General features: G+C 50.5%; 1 protein-coding gene across 2 annotated transcripts in view; it reads right to left on the reverse strand.

The window, feature by feature from the left end:
- Positions 1-16,715, reverse strand: part of PLCG1 (phospholipase C gamma 1) — a 38,981-nt gene extending 22,266 nt beyond the window's left edge. For both annotated transcript variants that reach the window (XM_008017310.3, XM_008017300.3), the window contains exons 1-2: positions 16,616-16,715; positions 15,788-16,125 (exon numbers count right to left, since the gene is read on the reverse strand). In XM_008017310.3, coding sequence (XP_008015501.1) covers positions 15,788-16,004 — 217 coding nt within the window. In that variant the 5' untranslated portion in view covers positions 16,005-16,125; positions 16,616-16,715. The remainder of the gene's footprint in view (positions 1-15,787; positions 16,126-16,615) is intronic.
- Positions 16,716-26,980: the final 10,265 nt, after the last annotated feature.

A 26,980-nucleotide genomic window follows, 5' to 3' on the forward strand; every position in this document is an offset into this window, starting at 1 on the left:
TGACCTTCAGTGATTCGCCTGCCTCGGCCTCCCGAAGTGCTGGGATTAGAAGCATGAGCCACCATGCCCTGTCTGAAATTAAGACAGGGTTTTCCCTTTATAAAGTGCATACGCTCAGGTTAGAAGGCTGATGCAAGAGGACTGCTTGAGGCCAGGAGTTCAAGACCAGTCTGGATAACAGAGGAAGACCCCACCTCTGCAAAAAATAAAAATTAAAAAAACTTAGCTAGACATGCTAGCACATGCCTGTACTCCCAGCTACTTGGGAGGCAGTGGGAAAGATCACTTGAGCCCAAGAGTTTGAGGCTGCAGAAGAGTAGGAAGCTCTATGAGCTATGATCACAGTACTATACTCCAGCCTGGCCAATGAAGCAAGACCCTTTCTCTAAAAACACAAAACAAAAACACAAAACGCGAAGTGTGTAAGCTAATTGATGTAAATGGTAGCAAAAACTATCCATTTAAACATGCGTGGAGTAAAAAAATTTTATAACTTAAAAAAATTGCAACTCATAGTAAGTATGAAAGGTCTCTTTAAAATCTAAGGAGCTTCAAAGAGGTAAGCGAAGATTTCCTGGACAGGTTCCTTCCCTTCTGGGGGTTTTTACTGCCCCTACCTGTGGGCTGTGGACTCCAGAACCCCTCAAGGCCTGTGTGCCCCACTCTGCAGAGAGCACTGGAGGAAGGCAGCAAAAGCCCAGCCCTCCTCAAAAGGGTCCAAGTTCAATTAACACAACACAGACCCCAGCCCATGTCTCCCCATACTCCCTCCTGCCTCAGTCTGTGCACAAGCCACTCCTACCTCCTCACTTAAGCCCCCACCAGGCCCAGGCCAGGGGCACACTAGGTGCCCCCCCTCTTTTGTTTGTCACCACTTGTCACACCTACTGGTGCTTCCCTGGTGTCTTAGGCCACTGGCCTATGAGCTTCTCCAAGGAACAAACCACATTTCACTCTTCTCTCCATTCCCTACCAGTCCAACACAAACCCAGGGCCTGGAGAGGCCTCAAAATGTTTAGAGTACTTAAGAGCAGGAGTAAACACATGGGAGTTAGATTCCAGAGCTAATTATCTAACAGGCAGCAAAGGCCACAGATGCTCAAACATGGTACCAGAAAGATGGTATCAAGGATGGTTTCCTGGAAGAGGTGGCACAGTGGGCCACAGAGGCTGTGGGGCTACAACAAATACTGAAAATGCAGTGGTCAGTGAGGTAACAATGGGAACAGAAAAAGAAGGAGCAGGCACAGTTGAGGGCAATGTGACCCCTGGGTGTCAGTACAGTCTGCAAACACTGGGAGGTCCCTACATGAAGATTCCTATAGCCAGTGGGAACCATGGGAAGCCAACAGAGCTTTGGGAAAAACAGAACAGTAAAAGCAGCAGGATGCTGAGCACTCACGCCCTGCTGGGCCCTAAGCCAAGACCACCAGGAGATTCAGGAGAGTGGTCCCGGGGGTAAAAAGAGGTGTGTAGATCTTCTTCAAAATGACCTCTCACCAATCACCCTCTCCACATGTAGCATGTGGCAAACAGATGAGCCCCTCCCAGTTCCCCACTCCCGTACCAAAGAAAATACACAGCCCGGACCTAGGAGAACATTAATGGAGCTAAGCCTTCTCCACCAGAGGATGCTGAAAGATGGACAAAGAAAAGTTCCAGCAGAAGTGACTATCATCTAGGCCACTTCTGGCCCCCTACCTCAGTCAACCCTCCTCAAGTTCCTATACAACTCCCTGTGGGGTAGGGCAGACACTGCACTATAGATCCCCCTTCACAGGAGCCAGAGGCACAGGGGCTCTGCACCCATCAGGACTATACGGCTTTGGCAAGGTTTTTGCAGCTCTGAAGGAAAAGGATGGAGGTAGCCAAAGAAGAGACAAAGACAGAACCTGGACACAGGTGGGAAGAAAGCCTGATGCAGTAGTAGCCAGGCCACAGGATGGTCAGCAATTCCCAAGCTGGCTGTGTATGCCCAAAGCCTGTGGAAAGAGTGAGAGTTCTTCTCTCCCTCTCATTCCTCTCTTCCTGAGACTATAATATTCCTCCTTCTGCCTCTCAGTAGAAACATACTCACAAATCTGAGGTTTCCCTGAGCACATCTGGCTGCCACCAAAGGAAGGCCAAAGTGGAGGGGTGGGTATCCATTTCCATTTTACAACAAAGATCTGGGTTCAGGGACTTCCGGGGTCACAGGGTTATATGGCAAAGGGAAGGAAGGCGATGGTGGGTGGGGCTTACTGTCCTTCCTATTCCTGTGCAGCAGTTGCCTTCAAACCAGACCCGTGGGCAGCGAGTTGGACAAGCTTCGTCTAGATTCTAGACAAATCTCTTTGAAACAATGAGGAAACAGGGGGTCCAAAGGGTCTTGTCATGGTCATATGGTGAGTCATGGCAGAACTGGGACACTCTGCATTGTCCCCACAGCAGCTGCTATCCCCGACACTGGGAATACAGAGACACACAGAGCAGCCATAGCCAGCCTTTGTACCATCCAGGCAGGCAGCCCTCTTCCCTAGGACTCTAAATTAATCTTACCTATTTCAGAGGTATTAACAGAATCTAAAGGAAGGAAGGGAAAGGAGGTCCCACCCAGATAAATCAAAGCTGGAAGAGCACTCAACAGTGATCCATTTGGCTTATTCAGTCATTCCATCATCTGATCAAATATTTATCAGGCATCTATCTACTCCATGTCAGGCCCTGGGCTGGGTCCTAGGGAAACAGAGATCAATAAGGCATTTGAGTTCCTGCCTTTGAGAAAACCCCTGCCTGCTGGAGGAAACAGATGGGGAAGCAGATAACTATGAGGTAATGCAAAAAGCAGAACAACAGGGACGTGTCTGTGGAGCCGAGTATGTGTGTAGCAAAGTCTTGGAGTGCTCTGTAAAAGGTAGGTCTGGAGGGCTGACAAGCACACATTGGGCAGAGGGGTTCATGGAAAACAAGACAGAGGTGCAGGAGCCCACTACATTTCACAAACAGGGCATTCAGAGTATCATGGATGAGAAGGGAGGGAAGATGGCCCATACCAACCTTGACTGCCACAGTAGGGAAAAGTGGCTTTCCCCAACTTTTCTGCACAAGCCCAGAAGATTCTCCAGGCAGTCATGGGTCAGCCTTCTGGGTCAGTAGTTTAGTGTGCTCCAAACTCTGCCTCCCTTGCAGACTGATGCTGCCTAAGTTCTTTCTAGACAGCCTGTGTATGCCAGACTCCTGGCTACAGGAGAGAGACTGGGGACCCACCAGGGCCATGTCTCAGGAATGCCCAGGACCAAAAAAGTCCCTCACAAATTGCTCCCCCACATAGTATACTCAGGCTACTTGGAGAACCAGAGCACTGGGTATAAGTCACTTTTAAATTTTTTCTTTATATTTTATAGACGTGAGGTCTCGCTATGTTGCCCAAGCTTGCCTCGAACTCCTGGCCTCAAGTGATCCTCTCACCTCGGCCTCCCAAAGTGCTGGGATTACAGGCGTAAGCCACCATGCCTGGCCCACAAGTCACTCTGTTGTCCAGGCTGGAGTGCAGTGGTACCACCAGGGCTCACTGTAGCCTCTACCTCCCCAGATGCAGATGATCCTCCCACCTGGGCCTCTCGGATAGCTGGGACTACAGGCAAACCAGGACACGAGGCTAATTATATTTTTTGCAGAGATGGTGTTTTGCCATGTTGCCCAGGCTGTTCTTGAACTCCTGGGCTCAAACGACTCGCCAGTCTTGGCCTCCCAAAGAGCTGGGATTATAGGCATGAAGAACCGTGCCTGACCCATAGGTCACTTATCTATGATCCTCCTTCCTGATCCCTCATAGCAATCAACACGGGTGATCACACCCTCTCTCCTTGAAGCTCTGCCCTTGATTTCTCCTGCACAACCTTGCCTGGTTGTCATGATTCTTTGTGAGCTACAGGCTTACCTGCATTTAGCAATGGCCTTGGTCAAGGCTCAGGCCAAGGTACTCTCCTCCAGTGCTCTGCCTTCTTCCTCATCAGTGTCAGCCATGCCCACACCCTTAATTACCTCCTATGTACAGATAATTCACAAACAGGTCTCTAGCCTAGTCCTCTCCTCTTAAGGTTCAGATCCTTCAATTCAGCTGCCTACTTGCTATCTCCACTCTTTATCTTGAAACACCTCAAAGGCAACCCCTCAAAACCAAACACTGTCTTCTCTCACCAGAACTCAGGCCTCCTGCCATACCCCCTGGGTCAGCTAAAAGCATCACCATTCAAACAGGTACCCAAACTCCAAACTTCAGACTGATCCTTCGCATCTCCTTCTCTCTCACCAACCCCCATTCCAGCCCTCTGACAAGTCCTACTGGCTTTATTATTCAAAATTAACCATATATTCTGAGCACCTACATGAGAGACATTAAACTAGGTACTTGGAATACAACTACCTCAAGGAGCTTGAATGTGGAAAGAAAAATTAGATATGAGTATTATGCTAGATACCTTACGTTAAATAGAGTCCACAGACAAATACTATGAGAAGCTGAGAAGTAGAGGATGAAGTAGTTACTACCTCTTCTGGGTGGGAAGAGACGATGAGCAACAGCAGCATCTGGCATCCTAACACTCATTTCTTGCATATTTACTTTGCATAGACACTGTGTAAAGCTCTCGATAAGATAGCCTTACAAGGACAAAAACTGCCTTATATTTTATCCTTGCAAATAACACTATGAGGTAGGTATGAGGATCCCCGATTCCCGAGTGAGGAAACTGAGCACAAAGAGGTTAATTCACTTACCTAAGGTGGCAGTTGGTGAGTGGCAAAGCCAACAATACTTCAAAGCCAAGACTGCCTGTACCCTAGACGTGTGCTCTGTAATGCCTCAGAATCCTTGTTGGAAGTGGCCAAGCAGGGCCAGCACAGACAGAAGGGGAGGATGGAGAGGACTCCAGGTTGCGTGGCGCACTCCTGCTTCACAGTATTCATTACAGTAGTAGCCATACATGTATTTTAAGGCTGTCTGATTGTCTTCTCTACCAGAGTGCAAACTTCTTGAGATACTGCACCATGTCTGTCATCTTCAATGCCCCATGCCTACCAGAAACTTAATAAGATTTTGGGGACCTTATTCAAGAAAAATATAATGAAAGCATCACTGCTATACAACCTGTTCCTGCTCACTAGATAAATGAGGCCCTACTGACCACAGCCCAGCATATCTCCAAGTTTCTCTCTGCTGCCCTGTCTGTGCAGAGCCCTCTCACAAGGGAGAGGAAATGGAATGGGTTGGGAGAAGAAATAAAAATCTGGGGTCTCCCTCCTACAAGGAAACAATAGGGGCCTAGGACTCATAGTGGTGGAGGAAGTGTCAGAGCAACAGGGGCTGAGGTAGGGAGATGAGTGGGAGAGGGAGAATAGAGGCCTTCCCCTCTGCCACTCCCTAAACCCCATGATGTCTCACCACCCCAACCTTGGCTTCTGCCTCTTTGATTTCTGTGTTACTGCCACCTCTTGGACGGTAAATGTGGGTTTAGTCCTTAAGCCTCCAACAGAGTAAATTTGTGGGGTTGGAGACGTTCTAAATAATGACTGGAAGTCATCAGGTCAGAGGCCTGCTTGCTGAGACATCCTGCTTCCTTCAGCAGAACCCACTAGGCTCTCCTGTTTTAGAGCTGCTTGACCCAGCTGCCACAGCATCTGGCTGCACTCCCTTTGGGCCATGCCAGCCCAAGCCAAGCCACTCTCCTGTCCCCTTTTTGCTTCCTGGGAAACAGGGCCCCAGTGAGTGATCTAGTCTCTGACCTCACTCCAAGGTGCCAGGGATCTCTCATTCACTCACTGCCTGCCCAGAAAGCCCAGCTTAAATTCTTTTTTTTTTTTTTTTTAAGAGACAGAGTCTCGCTCTGTCGCCCAGGCTAGAGTGCAGTGGCGCGATCTTGGCTCATTACAACCTCTGCCTCCTGGGTTCAAGCAATTATCCTGCCTCAGCTTCCCGAGTAGCTGGGTTACAGGCACCCGCCACCATGCCTGGCTAATTTTTGTATTTTTAGTAGAGATGGGGTTTCACCACCTTGGCCAGGCTGGTCTTGAGCTCCTGACCTCGTGATCCACCTACCTCAGCCTCCCAAAGTGCTGGGAGTACAGGTGTGGGCTACCATGCTCAGCCCAGCTTAAATTCTTTGAACTCATCTGCCCTATTGAGAGAGACGGCTGCCTTGGATTTCTTTCTCCCAAGTTGAAGTTGAATACCCTATGGTTTTACCTGCTTAGGACAGCTGCTTTCCCAACCTTTACTAGCACACATGATTGTATGGAGCTTCATGCTTCCAGTGTAGACCAGTTCTCAGGCCAGAACCAGGCCATCCTCTTGGAATCAGTCTGGCAACAAACATTCTGTTCTCACTAGAGGGGATGCTCTCTGTTTCACTGCTGGCCTCAAAAGGCCCTCAGCAAAATTCTAACAAAGTGACATGTTACCTTTTCTAACCTCCTTGGTGGATATGCTAAGAACTCCCAAGAAAAGCCTACAGTCCTAGTTAGGATGAACAAGCTAACACAAGCACATTATACTCAATTACTGTTGAAGGGGGAGGAAGTGACTAGGGCAGAAAGAGGGAAGCTGCCTCCAAACAGCTGGTGGACTATCAGGCAGGACGGAGTGACCATAAAGTGGGTCTTCAGCGCCTCAGAGAAGGACCATCACCCCTGCCCCCATTGCTGCCCAACCTCCCAACTGAGGGAATGGAGTTGTATTCCCTAGCTCACCTCCTGCCCCCAAGTCAGTTGAGAAACTTGCGGGACCTACGGCCAACTAGAGCTCTCCTTCACTCCTTCCTAGGGTTAGTCACCCTGTGAACTCAGGCCCACACTCTCTGGGTCTTAGGCTAAAGTCAAGGTGGGGTTGGAAGTCTCCCAGCACACACCCACACCTACACAGCCAGAACCCAGTGTGGTCAATACCCGACTCCTACCATGGGCAAGGCCAAGTCAAGGACACTATGACCCAGGCCCATGCCCTCAACAATCATTTCCCTCAGGACATTTTAACTCAACCATATCCCCAGGTGTCCAACAAAACAGGAAGCCAACCCCAAAGTGAACTCCCCACCTGTGCCGAGGAAGAACTAAACACACACAAACAAGTGGCCAAACTTGCCATGGCCCAACCCCTCACCAGTCTGGCCAGCTGTTCACTGTCAGGGCTCAGGACATCAGTGAGACCGCCCACTCTCCACCATACCCAAGCCTTGCTGCCTTGCACCCAGGCCCCTCACAGCCTTTGTACAGATCCTTTACCCAACACCTGTCTGCCAGCTGGCAGGTGGAGGGACCCCAGTGGGTAGGATGGGCTGCTACAGGGAGAAAGGCGATTCCATCTTGGCCCTCAGGCTCAGCCTACAGCACTTTAGGCACGGCTGTCTCCTGCCAGCCCTGGGCATTAGTGGTTTTCTGCATGGTCCAGATCACAAGCTTCTCAGGATCAAGGACTGGGTCACCTCCTTTTCTTGCTTCCCAACTCCAGCCTCCTCTGTGCCAGGCCTGGGCTCAGTAAAAAGGGATGCCAGTCTTCTGCAGGAGTACGCCCCGCCCCGTTTACTCTGCATCCTGAGTCTTGCTGAAGCCAGGGCCACCGGCCAACACCAGGAAGGGCCAGGGCCGGAAGGAAGCAGCAGGGCCTATACACAAAGCCTACATGTGGACTATAAAAAGGAGCTCCTCCCTGCCTCCCCCAGGATGGGCCCGGTTCCTAGGAGGTAAAGAGTGGGGAGAAAGCTAGGACTTAAGCCTGGGCACACAGCCACTGCAGCCTCTCAAAAGCTAGCCAAGCACTACCTCAAAAGGAACTACTCTTGCAAGGAGGGGTGGGAGAATATTAAGGGCTTAGCCAGGAATGCAAGTAGAGACTCTCCAAGTCCCATCTCTTGGGACCATAGCCTCTCTTAAGGCAACCAACTCCACTGTCCCCACTGCTTCTTCCCCGAAAATACAGAATATTCGGGGACGAATCCCTTCTCACACTTCTTTCTCTACTCTCTAGGGGCTGAAAACACCCACTAGAGGTCTCTAGGCACCCATATTCCCCACTTTCTCTGGAGACTCCAGCACACCCAGCAAAGCTCTGAGAAGCAGCTGTGATGAGTGGCAGAAGTAGCGAGAAACTCAAACTCTGGGCGGCAGCAGGATACTGTGGCCACAACAGAGTAGGCTCAGCAAGCAGCTCAAGTAGGGGCATGGGTCAGTGGGGAAGGGGGGGCGGCTACGGCAGAGAGATAACAATTAGGCAAGTGCCACACAAAGATACCTATTTCAAAGATGTCAGCCAAGGCAGTCTCTTGACCCACACAGACAGCACTCTACTCTATAACAGCAAAGCCACACCCACCACATGCGTCCTAAGTCATAGAAATTAATTCCTTCTAAACCTCCATACTCCAAATCCCTCTCCAGCCTAGTTTACCCAGGGTGTTCAGGCTCTGTGCTAGAGGCCTCACCCAGAATCACTGAGGCCACTCTCCAGGGATGGTGGTGTAGGTCAGCACACACAGCAAAGAGAGGAAATTAACGTTCCTTGTTGGCACCATTTGTTAGCAAAGCACACCCTCACCTACCCTGACAGAGCAGCCTCTTGCTTATTTCCTTCACAGAACTCACCGAATCTTGTAAGTATTTTATCTGTCTGGCTATTTATCTCCTTTCCGGCTGTATCTACCCTAACCTTATGTCTACTTCTGGTCTCCACAGTGCTTGGCACAGTTAGCAAATGCCAGAGTCTAAAGCCAGGGAAGCACAAGTAGTGTCTCACTTATTCAATGAGCCACTGAGGCCCAAGAAAGCTAGTTTTTTGTTTTTTTAAGGAGAGTAGCTATGGTGAGATGAAACACAAACCAGGCTAGAGATCTACTGCCACCATGAACAAGTCAGAGGCTGGAGTAATCACATCCAACTCAGCATGCCCAAAACACAGTAGCAAGGCCCACAATAAATGTATGACAAATTAAGGAGCATATGAATGAATGCACGCTCTTGAGTTGTCATAGAGAATCCTGGAAAAGCCCTTCTCAGGACATCTGGGGCATGGAGCCCCAGGTTCCCATGTTCGAAGTGTCACCACGAACCAGCAAGTCAAGAGAGTGAGGCTCTTCTGTACCCCGTCCCCAAACAGCGGCTACATTCACCTCCATGTACGAGTGTGGGAAAGGTATGGGTGGGCCAAGCATCTCGACACCAGGGTTGTGGCAAGGATGAGTGCAGGACGGGTTTTGAAATTGAGGCAATGAGTCCAGCTTGTCCACAGATGGAAGCCTAGGCTGGTCAAACACATGTGGCCAGAGGAAAGAAAAACAAAACAAAAAAAAACCCCTCTGTTCCTATAGAACAGTCCATCTTATTGTCACTTGCACCAGAATGGGAGAATAAACTGAATACTATAGCAGGAATCAGAAATCCTAGGATCTACCACGAACTTGCTATGTGACCTTACCCTCAGGACCTTGGTTTTCTCCTCTGTAAGACAGAGATAGTAACTCCTGTCCTCCATGGATTCATGGAGCTACTGTGAAGTTCAAACAATACAACAGGTGAGAAAATGTTCCATGAACTCCCAATATACTGTTCAAATTCCAGAGTTTTTTGATGCCCCAGTCCTCTGTGTACAGACTCAGGGAAGGAACACAGAAAGCGAGTAGGAAACAGACTCCTAGCCCAGGTTGTTGGAGGAGCCACTTGTGGCCAAGCTCAGTGGTGGAGAATTGGAGCTCTGTAGTTAACAAAGGTGAGAGTAAAGGAAATGAATACTGTTAAGTGGTCACTAAGTGACAAATGTTGTGCTGGGTACTTTTCACATAAAATCTCTTACTCTCATACACAATCTCCCTTATTATTAATATACAGCTCTGTGAGGAGAAATTACTTTTACAGCTAAAGATCAATTTCAGACAGGGAAAAGTAATCTGCCCAAGGTCACAGGAAGAGCTGAGACCTGAACCCAAATCTGACCAGCTCTAGCCACAAATCTCCAGGCACTTAAGCTCAATTACCAGCAAGGTGGGACGATATGGTCAATGGCGGCCCGAAGCCAATCCTCACCCATGGCTCCACCTTGAGTCTTGCCACCTGTAAACATGCTGCTCTGAGAGATTCCCTCCAAGGAAGCACTGTTCCCATGCTCCTCTAAACAAGGCGCTCTACAAGGGGCACCAGAACATTCCCATCCTCCTGTCCCACACCCATCTCTCCTACGACTCTCCTCAAAGTCTGCAGCGACTTCTCTAGTTCTAACAAAGCAAGTGGAAAGGGGAAAAAAATCAGTCTTCTAATATCAGGCCTTTGCAATCTCAGGCCTCACTCCCTCCCTCCAACTTATCATCTGTGGTCTCCTTGAAGCAACGTCCCACAGGAAAAGGCACAGAGTGAGAAGAGATGCTGTGAGTTAACGGAGACTGACACAGAACAGTGACAGCAGAGGCAGGCCCTACCACATCAAGGCTGTGGCATTAGAGCACTTCCTGGAAGACAAGGTCTCTCCAGATAGCGTCCTGGGCTAGGCACTTAGAAATAGGACAATATCATACCTTCACTCCACAGAAAGGGTTACCACCCAAAGCAGCTGCTTCCAGCCAACTGCCGTGTCTCCCCGCAAAACCAGCAGTGGGAAAGAGCCCTGACAATAGAGAGATTGCTGAGAGCTGCAAGAGAGGATGGGCAGGCCTCCTTGCCTCTGAATCAAAGGGCTTGGTGGCCAGGCACCAGTCCCTTAGGACAACAGGTGCATTCGCTCTTCTCCCCACTAGGTCCTCCTGGGAACTTAATTCTCATCTCTGTCCTGTCAGGGTTCCTACGTAGTAAGCACTTACACTGTGCCACACATCATGCTAAGCACTTTATACAGGTTCTCATCAAATCCTCACAAAAACCTTATAAAATAAATGCCATTTGATACTATCCCTTTTACAGATAAGCAGCCCAGAGAGGTAAAGCCACATGCTTTAAGGTCACAGAGCAAGTAAGCTGCACAACAGGATTTTAATTCAAGCAGAGTCTAGGGCCCAAATGCTCAACTACTAAGCTCTGTCTCACCCCTCAAGACCCAGCCCTTCTCCCATCCACCACCATGGCATCCCCACCCTGCCTCAGCAAGAAGGTCTTGTCTGGGCCCTCATCAGTTCTCTCCTGCAAACTGGAGGAGCTCACTGGCCTGAGGCCCTCCCCAACACCTGCCTGACAAACCACTGCCACTGTGGTCTCCCAGACAGAGGCAAGTCAGTCCCACTACAGCCTCTGCTGACTCCCGCTGCCTCCAGGACTGAGTGTAATCTGCTGGGCACGGCACGCCAGGGCCACAGCTGTCTCCAACCAGTCCCAGCCTCCTCTCTACCACACCAACTCTGTTCCCTACCCCTGCACGGAGTGATTCCCAGTTCCTCAGCCTCGGCACAGGCAGGTGCCTCAGTAATTCAAGGCCCACCTCAAAGGTCACCTCTCCTTTAATGCCTTCCTGGCAGAGCTCCTCACAGTTCTTGGCAGAGGCTTTTATATTATGGCATGTAACACACAGGGTTATAATCACATGCCTCTACATCTGTCTCTTCCAAGAGTTCCTCAATGGCACAAACCATGTCTCAATAAACTTTTGAATCCTTGCTGCCTAGCACTGGGCAAATTGGAGGTATAATAATACTTATTGCAAATATTAATAAATGTGCCTCATTCCAAGAAGCTACCCAGAGCAAAGATGGTAGTCAAGATCTCTAAACTCCAACTGAATCCTGTGCATCTGTGTACACATACACGCAGAGTCCGGAGAGAAGCTGGAGGTGTTGTGGGTCCCAGGACTGGGTGTGCTCAGCTCCTCCAGTTATCTGTGAAGCAACCCCTTTTCCTAGGTTCACAGGAAACAGAGGATCCCAGCTGGGCGGGGGGCCTGGAAACCCACACATCAGGGCAAGCCTGGGGTGCTGAGGAAACACTAAAAGGTCTGACTTCCCTTGGAAAAAACTACATTCAGACAGGAAACACACAGGCAGGGATGGCTAGCTCTGGAGATCCGGACATGTGCTCTTGCCCCTTTCCCACTGGGAGTAACAGCCAGTACAAAGAAAACCCTTGATGACACAGGCCTGGGCCTTGCCCTCTCCCGTGCTGTGGGCCTAGCCCTCGGAGCAGACCTCCTGGTGTGGTCTGCTCCCCAGCCACAGGGGTCAAGCCCCAGCCAGCTGGTTCCACTACTACCTCCCTTCTGAGCCCGCCTGCCTTATCAAGGCGGTTAGCTGTTTTCTTCCGCCACCCTCACCCTCTTCATCAAAGGTACTGCTCACAATTGTCATTGCCTGTTTTCGTTTCCCTAAAAGCAAGCACCCATATTCATTCACCTGAGAGGGCCTGGCATCTAGAAAAGTATCTAGTGAAGAATCAGCCAAAGACAGAAGACTAGGCCCCAGAAGTCCCCAAAGACATGCTCAGTCAGTATTCACAGAGTACCTCCAGTGTCTACACCAGTGTTTACTGGGCCCACAAAGACCCTCAAATGGACTACCTCATTAAACACGAGTCTGAACCATCTCAACTCAGAAGACACCAGAAGAAAAAGTGTGGAGCCAGAGCCTAGAGAGGCTGAGGCTGTCTTGGGATACCAACGCCAAAGCGGTCTTTGCCCTGTAATGCATGGCCTGAGCACAAAGGTGTCTCACAGAGGAGCCACGTGGATCACAGGGAACATGGTCTTGGGGTTGCTAGTTAGCCACTGACTAGTGAGCTGGCCCCAGCTGAGGCCCTGGCACACACTGACACAACACCTTGGGCACAAACGATTCTCCATTTCCATTTCCTCATCTGTAAAATGGGGCGAAAGGTCTCGATAGCACTCAGCTGGAACTCTACATAACTGCATTTTATTCATTTATGTCAGTATCTGCAACATAAAAGGCCAAACACCAACCTGGTTCCTGTCATACCACCAGGACAACCAAACTTGTCAACACCTAAGCACTTCCCCACCCCGCCTTTGAGCCAAATGACCACCCTAGAAATCAGCAGGTGTCAGCTCCATTTCACAAGTGCTGACTGACGCGAGAGGGCACAGAGTCAGGGCAGAAATAGGTCTTACATATGAGTGCTCCTTAAACCACACTGTCTCTCCCTCAGGTCCACCGACACCCTGAAGGTAGCACAATGTCTCTCTTTGGCCGGGCTTCAGGCACTGCTGGTACCCTGGTAGGGTCAGCAGGAAAGGAAAAGCCAGATACTTGAGGCACTTGGGCAAGAGTCCAGGTGGCAGAAAACCCGGCTGGCAGTCCAACCTCCTCAGAGGCCGCAGGAATCAGAACCTACCAACAAGGAGAGCCCATGAATGGACAGAAACAGGGCAGGCTTCAGTGGAAGCCTCCATTAGTAAAGTCTGAACACACAGGCATCAACCAGACTTTTCATCCAGGCTCCTTTCAATTTGAGTCCCCAAAATTCAAGACCCAGGGTCCTCCTACATCCTTTGCCTACCCTCCAGGCCTGTCAAATCCTAGCTAACTGATGAGATCACTGAATGTGTACACCTCTGGCTGACCCACCTGCTCACTCCTGGGTAGGGGGTTATCAGGTCCTCTGTATGCCTGCCTCCATCCCCCAAAGACCTGAGGCATGATAGATCATGCCCTCTCTGCACCCCTTTTCTGTTCAGGCCCCAACTTACAAACAAGAAAGGTCACACCCAGGAGTCAAATGTGCACAACTCCAAACACTTTCTCTACAGAAACACTGTTTTACATGGTGGGTGGGTGAGTGGGCACATGGGTTGAGGCAAAACAAAACCGTTTCCTGCCTTTTTCTGAGTAGCAATCTAAGTGAAATGTGAATTTGATCACCGTCCTCCTCCCTTCCTGCACCTTCACCCTCACCTCCAGCCACACCTCACCCCCTCACCATTCCCAGTTGAGGGTCTTGAAGGGCAGCCATGGTCTATTGTTAATGTTATTACTAATAACAGCTCACATTTACTAAACATTTATGTGTCAGACAATGCTAGATATTTTTACATGAATTGTCTCATTTGATCCTGGAGCAACCATATATAGTGGATATATTACTACCCCCATTTTACAGATGATGAAATTAAGGCTCAGAGAAGGTAAGTAACTGGCTGGGAAACATACAACAAATATATGGGCTTCAAATCCAGACTTGCCATCAACCACTGTGCTACATTTATTGCCTGCTAATATGCATGGTTTAAAATGCAGTCTGTTACCCAGGAGATCTCTGAGAACTTTCAGCCAGTGCCACCAACCCAACACAGCATAGGGAGCAAGGAAGGGGACCATGCCTGGAGTCTGATGTCTGAGTGATGTTCTCAGGATTATCTCAGCTCTTTGCAGTGCCCATCCTTCCTCTACTTTGGAATCCACAGGCTCTCAAGTCACTAAAATGTTCTCCCAGTGGCTGACAGGGTCAGTGGGGGCACTGAGGAAAGCGGCTGCCATTTCTAAGTTGAGCAGCTGCGTTAGATCTGTGTCAGATCTGGAGTTTGTAGCTGAGGATGGCTGGCTGCCTCACCACAAGACCTTCCTTCCTCCCAATCTCCTCAACCATCTACACACATGCACACCATGCCCAAGCAGGTTTGTGGGACCCCCCGTTGGGGTGTCACTTCCTGATCCCCCTCCTTCACACAGACCTGGTTCTGAGCCCGGGTCTCTCTAACCCCAGTCTCCGGGGGTCCCTGCAAGAAGCAACCTAGTCTGGAGTTGCAGACACACCATCTCTTCACACTGAGAGGCAGGGGAATGGAGGGCAAAGCAGAGTGCCCATCTGACCACAGCACAGGCACGCGCTAAGTGGAACAACTCTCAAAGATCTGGGGTTTTTCAAAATCCCCCAACTCCCTCCTCCCACTAGAGACCAGCACAAAAGCAGCCAAGCTCAGGCCTGGGAAGGCGAAAGGGCAGGAAACCAAGAGAAGCCGCTCCCGCTCCCTGAAGCCACCGGACAGAGGACAAAGGGCTAGACCCCAAACTAGCTGCACTCCTGAGAAGAGTACCTGACTCCAAGGCGCTGGGGCAGGCCTTTATGGGGCCCATCTCCTGGGAACGTGCTTCCCAGGGCAAGGGGAGTCCCTGTTCTGGCACTGAGTGTCTGCCTACCCACATAGGCTTCCAAAACTCAGCTTTGGGAAAAAGCAGCATTAAAAACAAAACAAAAAACAAAAACAAAAAAAGCAGCCACTGCCTTCTCTTAGGCTTCTCCAAACCAAACAAGACCACCTTCCTCCCTCTCCCCCAGAGGGAGATGAGTAGGCCCGGCTCTGCTCCAAGACCAGCCCTACCCAACATCTGCCTAAGTTCTACTTAGGGAACCCAAAGGTTCCTTTGCAAACAAGAGCCCAGCCTGGGGGCCCGGAGAGTTTCACAGACTGCTCTTTCTGGAAAAAGAGTGGTGGGCGGGGACCGTCCGGTCAGGCCCCAGGTTCCCGTGCTGGGTTGGGGCCGCTGCCTTAGCTCCCCTCAACGATGCCACCACCACTCCCAGGGTCTGGGGGGGCCCGATGCCCGCACCGCAGATCTCCAGCCCGCGAGGATTTTTAGGCCTCAGGGCAAAGCTCCTGGAACAGTAACTCCCCCCAGCTGGGGGAGGGGGTGTCCCGTCAGATGACCGAGGACCCGGATGCCCCCCGCCCCCAGTGACCACCCGAGACGAAGCGGGGGCGGGGCCCCGAAGGGGTGGGGGAAGGCCCGAAAGTTTGCCCAAGTCGCTGGGGCGGCCGGCCGGGGCGCAGGCAGTTGGGCCGGGCTCCCACGACCCCAGCGCGCGGCGGGCCCAAGCAGGAAGGGGGCGCACTTACTGGCCCCCTCTATCTTGTCGGCGCCCCGGCTCCACGTGATCTGGCGCGTCTCCAGCTTGACCTGGAAGGTCTTCCGCTCGGGTCGCTGCGACTTCTTGGAGTAGAACAAAGTCATGACGGTGCCCACCTCGAGGCTGCGGCAGAGGTGCAGCACCTCGGCGTCCGAGGGCGCGCCGGGCCCGCAGCCGTTGGCGCAGGGGGACGCGGCGCCCGCCATGGCTCCGACGCTGGGGGCGGCGACGGCACAGGCCGGGACGGCCCGGGAGCAGGCGCAACGACGGCGGCTGAGGCTGGGGCTGAGGCTGAGACGGCCGACGAGCGGGACCCGGCGGCGGCTCCTGCAGGCGGACACGGGGCGGGGCCTGAGCGCGGCGGGGCGGGGCGGGGCGGCCCTGAGGCCCCGCCCCGCTCGCGCGCCGGGAACAAAGGCGCCCGCGCACCCGTGGGGAGGACCCCCGCCCGCCGGCCCGCTGCGCCTGCGCCCCACGACCCCCAGACAGGCCGCAGGCGGGGACGGAGGCGCGATGGCGGCGGGAGCGCGCGCCGTTCCCGGTCGACCCACCCAGCCCTCAGTCCCGCAGAGCTTTCTCACGCGGCCCCGGACACAGCCCGGCGGCCACGAGTGGCCCTGTCACGCACTGCAGCCCCGCCCACAGGCCGCAGGCCCCGCAGCCGGCGCGTCAGTCAGGCGTACTCGCACGGGCCTCCGCCAGCCCGCGGTCTCGCACAGACGCAGCCCCCGCGTCCCGAACACCGCCCATGCAGCGACCAGGACGGGACGCGAGGAGGTGGCGCGTCCTTCGGGCATGCCTGGCCAAAGCCAGTTACCTGGGCGGGCTTCCCGGCGAAGGGAGCCAGGCCGGGCCGCCTCACACCGGCGGTGGCAGCGGGTTCTCCGCGCGCCCTCTCCTGAGAGGGGCGGGGGCGGGGCCGCCTGCGGATTGGCCGCAGGCACTGATGGACAGCCGACATGTCCCGCCCCCCCGGCAGCGCGGGGCTGGCCCCTGGCCGCTCTTGGGACGGCCAGACCCACGTCTGTCTGTTCCGCGTCTGCTGCCAGGGTGGCCTTCAGTGGTCCTCTCGTTCGGAGAGTTCCCCCCAAGCCCCTTGCAGGGGCGTTAAGTCCGCGGCCGCGCTGCCCAGCGGCCTGACCTGCAGCTCCCAGGGCCTTTGTGTCTGTCCTTCGCATGGGCCTCTGTACCCTCCGTCCCCACGCGGCGGGACTCGAGTCTGATCCGGGGCGCCCCTCCTGCAAATGCTCTCCTGAACTTTGGTTTTCCCCGCCTTGCTTTCCTCCTCCTGTGGCCGCTGCCTTTCGATCTCAGAAGCTTCTCTTCCTCTGCACTCAGTGCTAGGCCAGATCCCAAGGCGACCTGACCTTTCCCACCACACAGGCACCGATGACTCCAAACCTGCATCTCCCCTACGTTCCAGGCCCCAGCATCCCACTGCATGTTCCACATCCCCCCACCTTAGACAGCTCACCTTCCCTCCCCAAACGGTTCCTTCCAGTCTTCACTTTCTCAGAACGTGGCGCTAAACTCCTCTAAGTTGGAAGGCCAAAAACCTTGCAGATAACTTTGATTGCTCCCTCTGCCTCACCTCCAATCCATCAAGATCTGTTCACTGAACCCACAAGCTGAAGGCCCCATCTCCTGTCACCCAGACTATTCACTTTTGTTTTGCCTGGATCTATTCTCCATGCTTTAAATCTTTACAATGAAATTAAATAATGATCCCCTACATCCAGCCTAAAACCCTACATGATATTCCTATTGCACCTAAAATCCACACTCGCTGCTTGGCCTAGCAGGTTCTATATGACCTGCCCATCTCACCAGTTTCATCTCTCACAAGTGATCCTTCACTCTCCATTCTCCAGCCACAAGGCCTTTTTCTGGTTATGGAATAATTCATACTCTTCGTCTTTCTGAAGCCATTCTTGAAACTCACCCCTGCAATCTATCTGCCGCTGTCAGCACCGCCAAAATTGAGGACACCAACGGTCGCAGTGGAGTCTGATATGTTGAGCCAGGCAGTGGGTCGGCTGCCAGACACAGCAGGACAACCTACTGCATTTCAGAGGTGAGAAGCCCAACAGAGCTTCCAGCTGATGCCAGAGAAAGAGTCAGGCTTCCTGGGATTTGTGAGATAGTAGGACTAGACTAGAGTTTGTAAGTATGTAAGAGTGTGTGCTCAGGCCGGGCGCGGTGGCTCAAGCCTGTAATCCCAGCACTTTGGGAGGCCGAGACGGGCGGATCACGAGGTCAGGAGATCGAGACCATCCTGGCTAACCCGGTGAAACCCCGTCTCTACTAAAAAAATACAAAAAACTAGCCGGGCGAGGTGGCGGGCGCCTGTAGTCCCAGCTACTCGGGAGGCTGAGGCAGGAGAATGGCGTGAACCCGGGAGGCGGAGCTTGCAGTGAGCAGAGATCCGGCCACTGCACTCCAGCCTGGGCGACAGAGCGAGACTCCGTCTCAAAAAAAAAAAAAAAAAAAAAAGAGTGTGTGCTCAGGCAACCTACTCAGCTGGATAGTGACCTGGGGTTGCTGCTTCTGAGTTTGTCTTGCTGTAGTGGAAACTTGTGTGTTACGCTGATATCCTCAAGTGCATCCCCTAAGAAGCTCAGAATTCAGCATGACTTTGAGACACTTTGTCCTAGCTAGCTTCTGTGGCCTAGGGAGCGGTGGGGTAGCTGAGATGGACTGCCACCTAGTGGCAGGCCTTTACGTGGGCGGGAGGGAGCTGGCATAGACCCTGTGCTGAAGGCATGCACCTGTGGTCACACCTGATCCTCATAATTATCCTCTAATGAGGAATGATGGTCTGCAGTTTACTGATGAGAAACAGATTCGGAGAAGTTCTACAATTTGCCCCAAAGCCCCGTAACTAACATAACTAGGTGGGAATTAGAACCACGTCGACCTGACTCCATGAGTTTTCTGCCTCACAGGAGATCCACTGGCTTAGGTACGTCCTGGTGGTCAGTAGTCAGTGGGCATGGAGGCTCTCTGGTTAATCAGCATGGGTGAGGGGAGGCATGCTCACTGCTGGCCTAGGGCACAGGGAATCCAGCAGAACATGAATGCTCACAGAGTGTGGCTTGAACTGGCTTAGGCTTAAAGTTCTGTGGACCCTGCTCTTCCCTGTGTTGGGCCTTGACAACATGAGTTAGGAGCACAAGAGAGACCCAGCGCCAGCTCTCCGGGAGTTCAGACATTAAACACTCTGTTACATAAAGACAATTGTGATGAGGGCTAGGAGGAAAAACATTGGGTCGAGATCTCTTCAGACTGCAGCAGAGGTCTAAAGGAAGTGAGTCAATGGCGAGGTGAATTATTAAAGGTGGGTTGGAGAAAAGTACGTTCCAAGTAGAGGTAACAGCATGTACAAAGGCCCTGAGGCCAGGAAGAGGTTGTTGAATTTAGGGTTACAAAGCTAGAGTTTCCTGACTGAGGAGGGGATAGGGAGTGATGAGGCCAGGAAGGCCGGCAGGGGCTGAATGGGGCCCCTCTCTGGCTGTCTGATCCTGTTTTTTACAGGAGGCACCCTCCTAAGTGCTGCAGCCCTCGTTGAGCTTCCCATGCTGACTCAGGCAGCCTGTGGGCTCGATACACTTTTTAAATCTGTTTCTCCATTTTTTGGGGGAGCTTCCTAACATGCAGGGTAAGTCTTCCTTGCTTTTACTTTTGCCTCTGGGGCTGGACCTCCAGGGGCTCAAGAAATCCCTGCCAACAAGAGCTTGAGTTTTCAGCCCATTGCCAGGCGTGTAATCAGGGAACAGGGCCCATTTCCTCCTGGGACTTCTGGGCCAGCATCCCAGGCCTCAGTTGCCTCCTTCCACCAAAGGAGGTGCAGGAAAAACAGGGCATGCAGAGGGTGTGGTCTGTGTGGGCTTCCCCCAGCTCAGCATATATATGGGTGTGTGGGTGTGAATGGCAATACGTGCAGCTGCGTTGTCTGGGAGGAGCAGCCCAGCACCCACACAAGGCACACGCCTGTGACGTCACCCAGGCTAGCCCTGCTCAGGCCTATTTCTGTGAGCATGCATGCTTCAGCATGCCTTGGCCTACACTGTACCTGTGCCCGTGCCCAGAGTCTGGGGAGAGTCCCAACCCAGCTGCCCCTCGGGACCTGTGGGTTTGGCCTCACAGCTGTTTATTAAATGACCACTTAGAACAGTGGTTGGCGTATAGTAAACACTATGGAACTGCTTTATCCACATTGTCTCATTTCTTCCTCATTACAGCCCTATAAGTGCTCTTATTACCCCCATTTTCCAGATGAAAAAACTGAGGCACAGAGCTAAAAGGCAGGATTGAAACCCAGGTAGTCTGGCCCCAGAGTCAGTGCTGTTTTGCTTCCCATGTATGTATGAACACTTTATTGTATGTCCTCTCTCCTTTGTAAAATATCCCTACCTGATGTATTTTCTTTTTTTTTTTTTTTTTTTTTTGAGACAGAGTTTCTCTCTCGTTGCCCAGGCTGGTGTGCAATGGCGCAATCTCGGCTCACTGCAAACTCCGTCTCCCAAGTTCAAGCAGTTCTCCTGCCTCAGCCTCCTGAGTCTCTTTTGATTCAGTGCTGTCACAGGTTGGGTTCTTTGGATGTGGACTCTGTGACAGGTTAGTGTGCAGCATGTTTTTTAGGGAGTGCTCCTGGGATCAACACTCGGGGAGGTACGGAAAGAAACAGGAGTGGGCGCAGGGCAAACTAAATGGAGACGCAGGCCTGATGACAGTCTCAGCCAACCCCCAGGATCTCTGTTGTCTGGCACTAGCCTGGAAAGCAGTTGTAATGTCCTGGGAAGAGCCTAGCCTGGGCCAGACAGCACTCTGCAGCCAAGGTGATCTTCGAGGGGCTGGCAACTAAAGATTTTCTGCTGACAGCTCTCCCAATAGTTGGGTCAACAAGTCCTTCCTTGAAGGGGATCTGGGTGGCACATTGCTATACCTACCACAAATGTATTCTTTCTCAGCCCTTTTAAAAAAAGTTTTGAGTACTTAAAAATAGAGAACAAAATATAGAAATAGGAGATGAGATTATAAGGAGGAGGATGATAATATGGTTTATGGGTTAACGTAGCTGATGTGATTGAGAATTAAACATGGCTGAGCTTCCTGATAGCCAAAACAGTAACACTTTCTATTCTGTTAACTGGTTCTTTGGAGTAAAAAAAAAATTCTGGGGTTAAATTATAAAAGAAGTTTCTCACCTGGATACTTATTTAATTGAAATAGTGGAGAATGTTCTCAACTGATTAATAGCAAATACTGATGCTGTTTTCATTTGTTCCTTGTAATGGCTTTGAGTGAATATCGAAGGCATAATATACAAGTATAGCGTATAGCTCAGTGAAGCCCTTTTCACATTAGAAGGGAGCAGATTTATAGTCTTGCAGTGTCTAATTTGATCCATGTGTAGAACATTGTCCTTTTCCTTTAAACCATTCTTTTTTTTTTTTTTTTTTAACTCTTATTGCCCAGGCCAGAGTGCAGTGGCGCGATCTTGGTTCACTGCAACTCCTGCCTCCCGGGTTCAAGCAAGTCTCCTGCCCCAGCCTCCTGAGTAGCTGGGATTACAGGCACGTGCCACCATGCCCAGCTAATTTTTTGTATTTTTAGTAGAGACAGGGTTTCATCATGTTGGCCAGATTGGTCTCGACTTCTGACCTCAGGTGATCCACCCGCTGCAGCCTCCCAAAGTGCAGGGATTACAGGTGTGAGCCACTGCACCCAACCTAAACCATTCTTTAATTTTTAGTCAGTTTCTCATGTTAGACATCTGAACAGCCCCTCCTCTGGGTTTGTGAGCCAGCCTGCACCTCAGCATACAGCCAGTATTCCTAAGAACTAACAGTGCACCTTGAACTCCACCCACAACCTGCTGTTTAGGCTCCTGACCCCTGGCCCCCAAATCTGTCTGTGGCTCCAACTTAGTCGTCAGGCCTCACACTTCTTAGGTCATGTCCACCTGCTTTCCTCCTCACCTGGGATATATTATCTGTCCCTCAAGAGCCTCGTGTTTTCTCTCAAGGCAAAATCACACCTGGCTCAGCTGCTCCCAGGGGCTGCTCTCTCCATCGACCTTGGTGTATCTCTGCTGATTGGCCCCTGTAGTGGGACCCAGATGTTGAGGTTCTCCAGCTGGGCTGCAGATGTACCTTCTTCTGAAAGGTGGCAGGGACACTGTGATTGCATCACTGAGGCGACATATGGCAATAAAGGAAGAGAAGGGGAAAGCCCTTGCCAGCTACTGGCCCAGGCCAGGGCAGACCTGCACTTTTCTGTTTTTCTCTCTCCTCCTTGCAACACACTTCACCGATGCATCCTCTAGAGCACTAGGACAGCAAGCTGAGTCAGAACAAGTTCCCACTCCAGCAGTGGGTACAGAAATGCCAACAGACCATGACAATTCAGTGTGATGGGGTCCCCTGGAGCACTGAGAAGGGACACTTGGCTTTATTGAGACCTGTTGGTGTTGTGGAGATAGAGCAGAGTGAGAAGCTGTATGCCTGAAAGAGATGTGGCCACTCCAGATACAAGGCAAACACTCATTTTCATGATAGGGTCACTCCAAGTTGTTTTGTGGGTTATTATTAATTTTTTGCAACTAAAATATAAACATTTTTAGAGATGCAAATGTCCACATATAATAGTTTATTTAGTTAACATGTACATACTTTAAGTCACATATTTAAAACAATGTATTGATTCATGAATATTGATTTTTCGCACACTCACATTTTCAGTAAATTATATTCAACTCTTTATATAAATCTTGGATTTCTGTATTTTCACCATAAGTCACGTTTTAAGTCATCTAATAGAATCTCTCAAAGCACATCATCACTTTCCCTCCCTTCTAAGTTTGAGAGAGAGCAAACAACCTTTTTTTTTTTTTTTTGAGACAGTTTCACTCTTGTTGCCCAGGCAGAGTGCAATGGCACGATCTTGGCTCACTGCAACCTCCGCCTCCCAGGTTCAAGCGATTCTCCTGCCTCAGCCTCCTGAGTAGCTGGGATTACAGGTGCACACCACCGCACCCGGCTAATTTTTTTTTTTTTTTTTTTTTTTTTTTTTGAGACAGAGTCTTTGTCTCCCAGGCTGGAGTGCAGTGGCCGGATCTCAGCTCACTGCAAGCTCCGCCTCCCGGGTTTACACCATTCTCCTGCCTCAGCCTCCCGAGTAGTTGGGACTACAGGCGCCCGCCACCTCGCCCGGCTAGTTTTTTTGTATTTTTCAGTAGAGACGGGGTTTCACCATGTTAGCCAGGATGGTCTCGATCTCCTGACCTCATGATCCACCCGTCTCGGCCTCCCAAAGTGCTGGGATTAAAGGCTTGAGCCACCGCACCGGCCAATTTTTTGTATTTTTAGTAGAGACGGCGTTTCACCATGGCCAGGGTGGTCTTGAACTCCTGACCTCAGGTGATTCACCAGCCTTGGCCTCCCAGAGTGTTGGGATTACAGGCGTGAGCCACTGTGCCCGGCCAACTTTTTTTACTTAAAAAATAATTTTTGTTGAGGAATAATTTACATATAAATACATCCATTTTTAAGTGTAAAATTTGTGCTTTGACAAATGTATACCCTCATGTAACCTCCACCCAATCAAGAAAGAGAATATTTCCATCATCCCAGCATGTTTCCTGGCGCCCCTTTGCAGTCAGTCTCCTGCATCCCCACCCAGCAACCACTGACTGTCACTACAGATTAGTTTTGCCTATTCTGGAATTCCACATAAATGGAATCATACAGTATGTACTCTTGTGTCTACGTTCAGCATAATGTTATTGAGATTCATCCATGTTACAGCAAAGAGAATACTTTCTGAATTAGTATGTGATGTTATCACTGAAAATTGTAACCTAAGCATAATTACCTTTTAGTATAACATTAAGATATTGCTTTTTCCCCCCTCAATTCCTCTATGGATATATACTAATAATCTTCAAAATAACCAGTTACTGTATTGCTTTAAACATGTTATGAAATATCTCTGCTGGGCATAGCAGCTCACACCTATAATATCAGCATCTGGGGAGGCTGAGACAGGAAGATTGCTTGACCCCGAGAGTTGGAGACCAGCCTGGGCAACATAGTGAGGCCTTGTCTCTAAAAATATAAAAATAAAAAAATTAGCCGGGCATGGTAGCATGCACCTGTAGTCTCAGCTCTTCAGGAAGTTGAAGTGGGAGGACTGTTTGAGCCCAGGAGTTTAAGGCTGTAGTGAGCTATGATCACACCAGTGTACTCTAGCCTGGGCAACAAAGGTGAGACCCTGTGTCTAAATAAAAGACATTTTTAAAGAAAAATCTCAGCCAGGTACGGTGGCTGGGCCAGGTGCAGTGGCTCACACCTGTAATCTCAGCACTTTGAGAGGCTGAAGTGGGCAGATCACCTGAGATCAGGAGTTCGAGACCAGTCTCGCCAACGTGGTGAAACCGTCTCTACTAAAAATACAAAAAAATTAGCATTACAAGTGGCACATGCCTGTAATCCCAGCTACTTAGGAGGCTAAGGTAGGAGAATCGTTTGAACCTGGGAGGCAGAGGTTGCAGTGAGCCGAGATTGCGCCGCTGCACTCCAGCCTGGGCAACAGAGCAAGACTCCGTCTCAAAAAAAGAAAAAGAAAAATCTCAAATGTGTCTAAGTGCGTAGTATAGTGAATGCCCACATACCCATCATCTAGCTTCAATAATGAATTAGTGGCCACTCTTGTTTCATGCCAAATTCTACCCACTAACCCCTCCCATATTATTTTGACCCAAACCTCAACTCTGTCATGTTATCCATTACTATCTCAGTTCTTCTAAAAGACTGTGGTGTGTGTGTGTAGATAGAATCTCACTCTCACCTAAGCTGGAGTGCAGTATTACAGTCTTAGCTCATTGCAGCCTTGGGCTCCCGGGCTCAAGTGATCTTTCTGCCTTGGCCTCCCAAACTGCTGGGATTACAGGCATGAGCTATTGCTCCCGGCCTAAAAGACTCCTTTAAAAACATTTGTGTGGGCCAGCCAGGCACAGTGGCTCATGGCTGTAGTCCCAGCACTCTAGGAGGCTGAGGCGGAAAGATCACAAGGTCAGGAGTTCGAGACCAGCCTGGCCAACATGGTGAAACCCCATCTCTACGAAAAATACAAAAATTAGCTGGGGGTGGTGGCAGGAGGCTGAGGCAGGAGAATGGTTTGAACCCAGGAGGCAGAGGTTGCAATGAGCCAAGATCACACCACTGCACTCCAGCCTGGGTGACAGAGCTATACTCCGTCTCAAAAAAAAACAAAAAACAAAAACAAAAAACAGAAAACAAACACACACACAGTACAATTATAAAATCTAAAAGACGCTTTGCTATTTAGTGATCTCTAAGAGGCTTGTTTAAATGGAATTCTTGGGATTGTGAAAAATAATTACTAAGTCTGTGTTAAATTTCTTTGTCTCCTTGTTTACTGATTTTTGTCAGGGGACTACTTATAAGCATCCAAAACTGGCCTGAGGTCATTTCAGGGTAATGTGTTTTCTCTAAAAAGTGCTTTTTGGTTCAAAACAAGTTGCCAGTGTCTCATTATTTGAGGAGTTTCTAAGGAGTAAAATTTTTTCAGGAAAAAATTAAATTTTATGGTATTGAGGAGATGATTTTGGAGTAATTTACTAGGTGTGGAAATGAGAGGAGTGAAGGATGGTGGCCACCTTAGTTTCTGGGTTGGGGGACAGAGGATCTGGTGCCCTTCCCTGAGCTGTGAAGCCCAGGCCCAACAGGCTTGGGGTGGTAGGTACTGAGCTCAGTTCTAGAGACGCTGAGATTGAGGTGCCTGTGGACATGCCCTGCAGAGGTGTAGTTGACAATGTGAGTCTGGAGCTTAGAAAAGGGCTCTAGGCTAGAGAGAAAGAGGTGTCATCACCTTTAGGGGCAAATGAAATCAGCTACGCTGAGATAAGAATCATGGCACTTAGGGCCTGATAGAAGAGGTGACTCAGAAAAAGCCTGATAGGGACCAGGAGGAAAATCAGGAGAGGTTGGCATTATGAAAACCAGAGAGAAGGGAGTGGCCATATATTGAATGATTCCATTTACATGAAATGTTCAGAATGCACATTTAGAAAGGTTAGTGGAGGCTGGGAGTGGTAATGTGGATTAACTCTAAGTGAGCATGAAGGATCTTACAGGGAGATGAAAATGTTCTAAAATTGACTTATGGTTAATAGTTGCACCACTCAGCAAAGTTACTAAAAATCATTATACCCCCAAAATGATGGAAGGAGTGGTCAACAGTGTCCAGTGCCACAGAGACCCTAAGTAAGACGCAGAATGGAGATCCCATGTATTGGTTTGGTCATTTAGTCATTGGTGATAAGTGGTCAGAGTGAAGAGAAGGAATTGTGGGCTCATGGGACAGAAGCTAGTTGCAGTGGCTGGGGGAATGACTGCATGGTGTAGATGACTCATTGCAGGTGCTTGTTTGGGAAAAAAGGGAAAGTAGTGCCTGGAAAGGGCTGAGGGTTGTGAAGGTTGTTTTTTTCATGTTTTAATGTAGCAGAGGTCTGAAATTTGACAGCTTTTGGCAGGGAGAATGGACAGACAGGACTTGCTGGCCAGATTTGGGGGATGGGAGGTGAAGGTGAGGTAAGAGAAGAGAGGAGCCAAGTCAGCACACAGATATCTGGCTTGGGTAGCATGTGGAAGCCCTTTGCCCACACCAAACTCAAGCATCATAGAAAGGCCTGATGGGAGGGTTTTCTCAGACCCTGCCCATCTGGCCTGTTCTTGGATGTGGCTGGAAGTAAAACCTACTGGACTAGGCAAGGGAATAAGTTTACTCTTGACTCCTGGGGTCAGGCATCCTTCAAGGCCCTTTATATCTAGCCCCCACCTACCTGTTCAGCTTATTTTCTCATCCCCAGTGGCCAGGTCGGCTTCCCATTCTCTGGCTTTGGTCTCCCAAGCCTGCTGCCACCGGCTGGGATGCCCTTCTCAGTTGTGTTGAGCGGCATCTTGTTGCCCAGCATCTGCCCTCAGACTTGCAAGGGCCGTCCTTGCCAGAGAGGTAAGCATTACTTCCTGTTCATCAGCAAGGTCTTCTGCCTGCAAGGCCTCCTTACCTGACCTTCTAGTTATGGACCAGTTTGTCCCCTCGCTGTGGCATCTGAGGTCCACTTATCACCTACCTACCAGCTACAGTGTATCAAATG

The sequence above is a fragment of the Chlorocebus sabaeus genome, chromosome 2, assembly GCF_047675955.1.
Source record: "Chlorocebus sabaeus isolate Y175 chromosome 2, mChlSab1.0.hap1, whole genome shotgun sequence".
Lineage (NCBI taxonomy): Eukaryota > Metazoa > Chordata > Mammalia > Primates > Cercopithecidae > Chlorocebus > Chlorocebus sabaeus.